The sequence below is a fragment of the Lutra lutra genome, chromosome 13 (genome assembly GCF_902655055.1).
Source record: "Lutra lutra chromosome 13, mLutLut1.2, whole genome shotgun sequence".
NCBI lineage: Eukaryota > Metazoa > Chordata > Mammalia > Carnivora > Mustelidae > Lutra > Lutra lutra.
Window position 1 is genome coordinate 94,872,078 of NC_062290.1, and position 8,399 is coordinate 94,880,476.

The 8,399-nt window shown below is 65.2% G+C and overlaps 2 protein-coding genes across 4 annotated transcripts; one reads left to right on the forward strand and one right to left on the reverse strand.

Moving 5' to 3' along the window:
• Positions 1–1,487: 1,487 nt before the first annotated feature.
• On the reverse strand, positions 1,488–5,068 carry FUT7 (fucosyltransferase 7). Of its 3 annotated transcripts, XM_047700631.1 has the most exons (4): positions 4,370–5,068; positions 3,974–4,194; positions 3,179–3,316; positions 1,488–3,085 (listed from the first exon to the last, which is right to left on the reverse strand). In XM_047700631.1, exons 3-4 carry the CDS (start codon positions 3,183–3,185, stop codon positions 2,070–2,072), a joined length of 1,023 nt encoding a protein of 340 aa, XP_047556587.1. In that variant the 5' UTR covers positions 3,186–3,316; positions 3,974–4,194; positions 4,370–5,068; the 3' UTR covers positions 1,488–2,069. The 3 variants fall into 3 exon arrangements, with proteins under 3 accessions (XP_047556587.1, XP_047556588.1, XP_047556586.1); XM_047700632.1 differs by lacking the exon at positions 3,974–4,194; XM_047700630.1 differs by having other exon boundaries at positions 3,974–5,068.
• LOC125083038 (translation initiation factor IF-2-like) lies at positions 4,995–6,514 on the forward strand (the record flags this gene model as incomplete). Its single annotated transcript, XM_047698930.1, is given in 3 exon segments — positions 4,995–5,267; positions 5,270–5,516; positions 6,170–6,514. Coding segments are annotated over 3 exon segments (711 nt in total), but the record flags the coding sequence as incomplete, so codon positions are not given.
• Between the last annotated feature and the right edge of the window lie 1,885 nt (positions 6,515–8,399).

Consider the following 8,399-nt stretch of genomic DNA (forward strand, 5'->3'; position numbering starts at 1 on the left):
GCGCCGGCCAGTGTCTGCCGTCCAGCCTTCAAGCAGCAGCGCTCCGGCCCCGCCAGCGGCTTCCTGACCCAGGCCGCTTAAGGCAGGGGTGGGCGCTTGTGAGGGGGTGCAGGGGGCTGTACCGTCGCTGCGGGAATCCCTGGGTCCCTTGGGAATGAACCCCTCGGCGAGCAAGTGGCGGGATGGGCCTGGCCGGACTCTGGTCCGGGGACCGGTTCCCTGCAGAGGGGGCGCCCAGGATGCTTGAGGAGACTGAGGCCGCGCCCTCGGCGAGGGGCTCCTTTCTTTTTTTTTTTTTTTTTTATTTTTTTTTTTATTTTTTTTTTAAAGATTTTTATTTATTTATTTGACAGAGAGATCACAAGCAGGCAGAGAGGCAGGCAGAGAGAGAGGAGGAAGCAGGCTCCCTGCTGAGCAGAGAGCCCGACGCGGGGCTCGATCCGAGGACCCTGAGATCATGACCTGAGCCGAAGGCAGCGGCTTAACCCACTGAGCCACCCAGGAGCCCCGAGGGGCTCCTTTCTTGGCCAAACCCGAGAGCCAGCCCGGCGGCCGCAGGTGGGACTCGGAGAGGAGCGGACGGCGCAGGGGCTGCAGTGGCGCAGGGTGGCCAGCAGAGGGCAGCAGAGGGCAGGGAACCCTGCCCGAGCCCTGACGCCTCCTCCCCCCCCAATCTCAGTTTCCCCACTTGCCAACGGGAGGGGCAGGCCACGAGATGTCCAGGGTCCGGGGTGCACATCCGGGATGCACATAGAGGGCTCCCCTAAGCTGATGGCAGGCTTTGGGGGACCACAGCTACATGCCCCTCCCCAGCTCCTTCTTTACAATGGGGCAGGGCAGAGGGGGCCCAATCCCCCATCCTTATCCCTGGTCAGCATGTGGGGCTACGTCAGGCCAGGAAGTGACTGGCAGGCCCTTCCCACAAGCCACTGTCAACGGGGAGGGCAGCTTCCTGCCTGCACCTGCCACCCACCCCCATCTGGGGCAGGGACAAATCCTGACCTCTGCCCCAGGGGAGCAGCCTGTTGGGGCCCCTATCTGCAGTTCCAGCTTCTCTTCCTCGCCCCCACAGGCAGCCTGCCACAGGGGTTCCCCTGGCTGCCGCACAGTACTCAGTGCCCCGTGCTGCCCGTGTGTGCTGCCCACCACCTAGCAGAGTGAGCCAGATCCTGCCACTCCCCAGACACCCCTGCAGCTGGAAAATGAAATCCCAGGGCCTTCAGGACCAGGCTCCTTTGACCCCCCCCACCCCCGTCCAGGTTTCAGACCTCAGCACCCCCCTACTCTCCACCCACCTTGGCCTTTGGGGGTTCAGGGAAAGCTCCCTGGTGCCGTGCCAGTCAGCAGGGGTGAAGGAAGCTGGCAGGCACAGGCAGAGTGGTGTGGGGGAGGGACTCTATCAGGACAGGGAGGCCTGTGTGGCGGGGGTGGAGTGGGGTGGTGAAGCTGCGGGGGAGGGTACACATGACAAGACTCAGCACGCGCCATTCTCGTCTTCCCTTTCTTTACTGATCGCTGTCCCTCCCAGAGATGCAGGCAGTCTGGTTTGCCCTGGCATCCCCAGGCCCGGCTCCAGCACAGTGCAGGGAGTGGGTGATGTACCTGCATGGCCCAAGCCAAGGGACCTCGGTGACAGAGGAGGTTTGGGGGCTCAGAGTTTTCCCCTCCAGACTGCAGGAGGGCCCAACCCCTGGCCTCTCCCAGCTGGTGTCTGGGACAGACGATCCCACTGGTGTTTTATCAAGGTGGGGAGGGAGGTCCTCAGAGGTCCTTGGGAGCCTGTATCTTAGATCAACTCGCCACACGCACCTCCACTAACTCTCTCCCACTCTCACCTTCACCCCCCAATGCCTGCTCCAGTGCCCGCCAGCCTCCTTCTCTAGGCAGTCTGCCCGGACCAGCCCACTCCCACCTGACCTCTGCTTTCCAGTTTCTAACCCAGCCTCTGCACTATCCTGATGGCCTGTGGGGGCCGGATGCCCAGTGGTTTGATTTCAACACCCAGCCCTTCCACCTCCACCACCGGCACCCAGCCACCCTCCTCAGCCTCCTCCTCGTGGGGCCAGAGCTCAGGCCTGGAACCAGGCCTTGAGGTCCCAGTACACCTGGCCTTGAGGCAAGTGGGGGTATTGGGCGCAGACGGCGCAGAAGCGCTCGCTCCAGTCCTCAAACAGCCGCACTTGGAGCCGGTCCCGCCAGGCCAGGTAGCGCCGGTAGCCGCTGGCGTTCATGCCAGCCAGGAAGGAGGCCAGCTCCTGGGCCGAGCCGAAGTCGTCCACGTGCACGAAGGCGTCAGCCGGTGCAAAGGCTTCGTAGTTGGCCCTCGGGGGCCCCAGCACCACGGGAACGGTCCCGGCTGCCAGTGCGTTGCGCCAGAACTTCTCTGTGATGTAGTCTCGGTGCTGTGAGTTCTCGAAAGACAGATAGAAGAGGTACCGGGCCACAGCGGGGAGCAGGCAGCTGGCGCACAGTGGCTTCCCGTTGGCGCGGCCGAACACGTCCACGCGCAGGTGGGGCGCCAGCCGCCGGTACAGCTGCACGCGCTGCTGCCGCGCCTGGAAGTTGCTGACCACCCAGGCCGCCACCCCCTTCTTGGCTGGCAGGGGCGGCGCGGGGCCCTCGTGGGGCTCCAGCCGGCCATAGGGCACGAAGATATCGGAGTCTCGCCGGTAGCTTAGCACCCAGTTAAAGATTCCGCCGAGGCGACTGAGGCCGTGGGTGTGGCTGGGCGACTCCATGGAGGCCCACACCCAGGGCTGCCCCCTCGGCCGGCTGGCCAGGGGCAGGTGGGCCCGCCGGGTCTGCAGCTCGCGGTGGTGGAAGACCACGGCGTCCGCGCTGGCCAGCAGGCTATGGTTGGTGCTCAGGTGGCAGTGGGCCACGCCATAGCGGGTGCAGGTGTTGCTGGGCAGCTCAGGGGGCTGGTCGGCGAAGGGCCAGTGCCAGACAAGGATGAGGAGCGTTCGCGGGGGCGCGGGGACCCTCGCGGGGGCCGGCCCAAGTTGCCACAGGAGCCACAGGGTGAAGAGGAGGGCGGCTCCAGCCAAGGCCCCCAAGGCCCGAAGCCTCTGGGAGAGGCTGCAACCTACACGGGACACAGGAAGAGACATTGTCTTCCCAGGGTTGCCTGTGGACCCCGTCCCCCCAGCCCACAGCTCCCCGAAGACCAGACACTCACCGGCCATCCCATCCGCAGCGCCCAGAGTCAGCCACCCAGGATACCCAGGTATCTCAAATCACAGCAGCCACTGGGCAGAGACGCCCTACAATCACAGCCGCACCCCTGCACAGCCCGAATGGAGGGAGGCCCTTTCATCTGCCGGGACAGAGACAGCAGGCTATCTTCCTGCCCCCGCCCCGCCCCTGCCCCCGCCCCAGGGGACCTTGGCATCAACCCCCCTCCTCACCCCCCTCCCACTCTGATCCTCTGACTGCTGGGGGGAGGAGGGGCATTCTCAGGGCCCAAGATCAGGCCTCCCACCCCTGCTGGGCTCTGGGAGGCCTGGGGATGACCCGTTGGGCAGGCACGATGGGGTGATGCCATCGCAGGTGGAGGTGGCCCCTGACACAAGGACCCCGCCAAGCCCGCCATCCTGACGCTTGGCAGCGCGGGCCCCCCTCCCCCGCCGCCGCCCTTTGCTGGCATCACCCACTTCCCGCTCAGCGCCAGCTCGAGCCCCTCCCAGACCCTCAGGCTGCAGATGTGCTGTGCTTGGCTCTCTGCCAAGAGGCTGAGGTTTCTGCCCTGGGTTCCAAGGGGGCTACTCCACCCCCACCTCACCCCACCTCACCTCCAGGACACCTCATCCTAGAGCCCAGATTCCAGGGGAGTGGGTCTCTGTCCCCCGGTCCCGGGAGTGTCAGACCCCATGAGGCCACAGCACAGGCCCACGCGGGGCAGACACCAGGCTGGGCTTGGCCCCCGGCGGGGGGGGCCTGCAGGACCACTGACCACTGTGCTTTCTTTCCTCACCCGAGGACACGTGTCCACAGAAGTCCCATGGTCCCAGCCGCCTGGAACGAGCTGCTGACACTGCCGAGCGGGGATGCGGACAGGGCCTGCCCTTGGGGACTCCAGGCCTCCTCCTCCAGGCCCCGAAGCCCAGGATGGGGGTGGGGACAGAGAGGGGGCTTTCCAGACTGGAAAGGGAAGGAGTCGCTCTGTCCCTGACACTGGCAGGTAGGGGCTGGCTCCTGGTCCAGGAAAAAGAGGGCAGGAGTCCAGGGGTTTTCTCCTTTCCCCACCCCTACCCTCGGGCCAGCCCTGGGGGCCCAGGCCTGGAGGTCAAGTTCCTTCCCCTTCTGCTCCAGTTCCTCTGAGCTGGAGAGAGAGCAAGTCAGCATGATCCGACTTCCCTTGAGCTCTGACCTGCTCCCCACTCAGCCAAGCTGGTACCCCACCGGCTTCCTCGCCCCACTGCTGCTGGACCCCTCTTGGTCCTGGATGTGGCAGGACAAGGACTGGCTCTCAGGTTCTGCATCCAGAGGCCTCAGGCAGCTCACGTTCTTGAGGTCCATGGGATGGGGGTCATGGAAGGAGGCGCGAACAGGAACCACGGCCTGGGTCAGCTGCCCTTCGCCATCTTGGGGGTTTTCTGCCACCCCGCGGTCCCCCTCCTGCTTCCCTCTTGGGTGCCTGGGGTTGCTGGCCTCCTCCAGCTCCTGCCTGTCGGTGAGGACCAGACTGGTATCGGGGTGGGGGTGGGGAGCTGGTGTTGCACCCATGGAGGAGATGGGCGAGCGCAGGAGAGGGGGCCGTGGGCATCTCTGAGGCTCCACAGACCCGGCAAAACCTCTGAGCTGTGGGGCTTTGCGCAATCCCCCGGGAGGGAGAGGAGGCGGTAGGGTCTGGCGGAAACCGTCCGGTGGTCTGTGGTGCACAGGCGGCTGCCAGGCCTGACTGCCTGGGGTGGGCACCGCAGCTCGAGGAGAGCTGGCAGCTGTGGCCGGTCCTTGTCCTTCCAGCTGCTTGACGACTAGGGAGATGACCACGGGGGCCCTGGGCCTTTGGCCGCACCCCGGCCTCTCTGCCCTGGCAGGGGGACTGCAGAGGAGCCACGCCCTGGCTTCCGGCCTTACTCCAGCCCATCTTTCCGTGGGGCGGGCACCGTGCAGTTGGTGAGGTGTGCGAGGAGGAGCCGATCCCGCCTCTGGCTGCCAGCGCCCCTGCCCTTCCTGTTTGCATGGCCAGGCTGGCCGGGGCCCCTGCCACAGGCCTCACCCGTACCCACAGACTGCTCCTTCCTGGGTGGGAAGCCAAGCAAGCCTCCCACTCTGCCCGGCGTCTGCTGTCCCCCGCCCCGCCACACCCCTGCCAGCTCGGGTTGGCAACCACGGGGCCCCTGCCGTGGGAACGTGCTGGCTGGGAAATGGGGCCCCGAGATTTGGTCCAGAAACAGGTCAGAGTGAGAGAGCTCTTGAGCAAAGTGACGAAGGAGAGACCGCACGAGTCAAAGGGAAAGTGGGGGCCTCATCCTCCCGCCTTTCCCCAGGCCCTGTGACTCACTGGGACCCAGGTGGGCACCTCACTCCAGCACCACAGCCCGTGAGCTTCTGGGAGTCAGGGGCGCACAGTCCCTCCCGCAGCCCCAGCCCTGGTCCCACCGCGGGGCCGGCCTCCTGGGGGGCACCCGCTGAAGAGACCGCAAACTGGAGGAGGCCAGGCCACTGGCCTGTGACCGCCTCCCCCTTGCAGGCAACAGCACCTAGGGCAATGGGGGGCAGACCTGGCTTTAGCCCCAGCCTGGGGGTGCCCCAGCGAGAGCACCCACCCGCCCCAAGGCTGAGCTTGAGCAAGGCGGAGGCCATCGGTGTGCCCAGACGGCCCCCTGGCGGTCGAGCTCTGCAGTCAAATGCTCTACCCCTGAGCTCTACCCCCGGCAGCCGAGCTCTGAGCCGTCTGTCCCCAGCAGAGGGAGCACGCACTTCACCGTGGAGGACAAGATGAACCGAGGGTTCGGGGAACGCCTTCGGAAGGTGGGTGCATAGAGGGGCTCCCTGGCCAGGGGTGTAGCACGAGGGCTGTGTGGGAGCCAGCTGCAGCGGGCGCTGGGAGAGGCGGCTCTCCTGCCTGGAGCCGCTGGGCGCATGGGTGCAGGCCCCCGCACCTGCTCTCCTCCTTCTGTCCCTTCCTGCCTGGGCCGCGGGCCGCATCCCTCTCCTTCTGCAGGAGCCACTGCAGGGTCTCTGTGCCCTGAACCCGACCTTGGCTCGGCTTTCTGCACCACACGTGCCCTGGTGGGCGGCGCACCTGGCGTGGGGGTGTCGCCGGGGGACTGGGAACACAGGACCAGCCCGGCCAGCTACCCCAGCAGATGGGACAGTGAGTCTGACCTGCAGAAGAAGCGCGTCACGTCCTAGAGTCTCCAGACAGAGAGGTTCCCACCTCGTGGGGCATGGCTCAGGGGCCCCGGCACCCCACATTCTGTGCCCAGTGTGCTCTGACCCCCAGGGTCTCGCAGGTGTGGGGGCACCTCTAAGCAGAGGAGTGTCATCTCAGGGTCTGTGCTGGCTGTGGGAAGGTCACCCTTTGTCCTCCATGCTCAGACAGGGGGCCAAGCCAGTTAAGGTTGGCCAAGGGGCCAAAGCACGGTGAGCTCTGAGGGCAGAGACGAGATCAGCCTTTCGCACCAAGAAGGTTGCTCTTGGTATGGCCTTGGGACGGCCGCAGGAGTGGCAGCAGGGGGCACTGAGGCTACAGGTGGTGTGGAGAAAGGTAACGGGCCCCTTGCCCAGGATTGGGGTCTCCAGGGTCCCTGTGGAGATAGGGCTTTCCTGGACCCTAGGCCCCACCTCAGGGCAGCCCACTGCTCTCTGGGGCCTATGGGAGAAAGTGTGGTTGTGGAAGTTTAGACAAAAGCAGAGCCTGGCTCTGTCTGAGCTAGCCTGAGGTTGACGGAAGCCAGAGGAAGCATGGGGGGAGTGGGCTGCTGAGTGGCGTAGCACCCTGTGCCAGGTAAGCTGAGGGAGACCCCACGGCCTGGAGGGGACCAGCCCCTGCCCTCCCTTCCTGGGCCCAAACATTCCCGTCCTGTCTCACTGCAGCTGCTCCAAAAGGGTGGGGGGGGGCTCCTGCCTGGGGAGGGTTGGGAACCTCTGAGAAGCTAGAGAAGGCAGGGTGCCCACTCTCTACCCAGGTCAGGCCCATGGGAAGTGTGAAAGACACCAGGCCCGACCCCAGATATCAAGGGGAATCTCCTGGCCTGGACGTGTGGCCGACAGTTGACAAGCCGGACGGCCTGGGCCTTCTGCAGTGAAGCCGGGACTGTCCCATGGCCCATTTTCTCTGTGGCTACCTTCCCTAGTGGCACAGACTAAGTGACCGTGGACAGGTGATCCTTGCCAGCCTGTCCTCACCCCACACAGACTCCTGTCATCTCCGGCACAAAAGGGAAAGCAGGCTCCCAGCTGAGGGCCAGCCCAAGGCCACAGCCCAGGAGTCGGGGTGGAGGGGAGGGACTTCCCAGTCTGGATGGGCCCTGGTACTCTCAGGACAAGCCATTTGCTCCAAGCAGGGGCAAACCCATTTCCCACAGCCCAGCCTACCTGTCTCTCCTCAGGGACTATCTGCCCCAAATGGACCTTGTTTTCCCTCTCAGGACGCCCCCTGCAAGACACCACCAAGGGCTTCTACATCCAATCCCCCCACCATCAACAGGGGACAGACAGGTCCCATCCCCGCACTTGTCTTCAGGAGACCCAGCTGCTCCCTGGGCCCCAGAAACTCCTCTCCCCACTCAGCCTCTGTACCACTGGTCGCAGAGGGCAGCCCCCGCTCTGAAGGTCACTCTGCCCTTCACAGACCTCCTTGCTCCTGGGTGGGTGGCTGGGGTGGGCCACGACCCCCTCCTGACATTCAGGGTCCCTGTTGCCCTTCTCTCCTGGCCCAGCCCGCCCTGCCCTATCGCCCTGTGAGGAGCCTGTGCCCCTCGGAAGCCCCTGCCCCACATGGGCTGCAGGGGCCCCAGGGCCTCGTGGCTCCCATCACAAGCCCATGCTCAGGGCTGCGTCCTGTTCTGCCCCGCCTTCCGGCCCAGACGGCCAGTAGTGGAAATGGAGGTTGGGTGCCCACCGCCCTCACACCCCTCCTCTTTTCAGCATACGTGGAATGGGACCTTTCAGGGAGTGGTACCAACTCTAGACCCTCCCCCCACCCATTCCGCGCTCCTCCCCTACTTGAGACAGAAGTTTCGGTAGGGGTGAGGCCTACAGGAGAAAGAGGGTAGGAGGGATCTTGTGTTGGTAGAAAAACAAAGCTTCTCTTCCCCAGCAGAAGCAGGAGTGCGGAGATGCACCCGCCATCTCTGGGAGGGCAGGAGGAAGCCCCAGGCCTCCACTCCAGCGTCCGTCCACCGTGACCCTAAAGGGTGGGATGGAGGTCAGTCTCCAGCACACCGAGA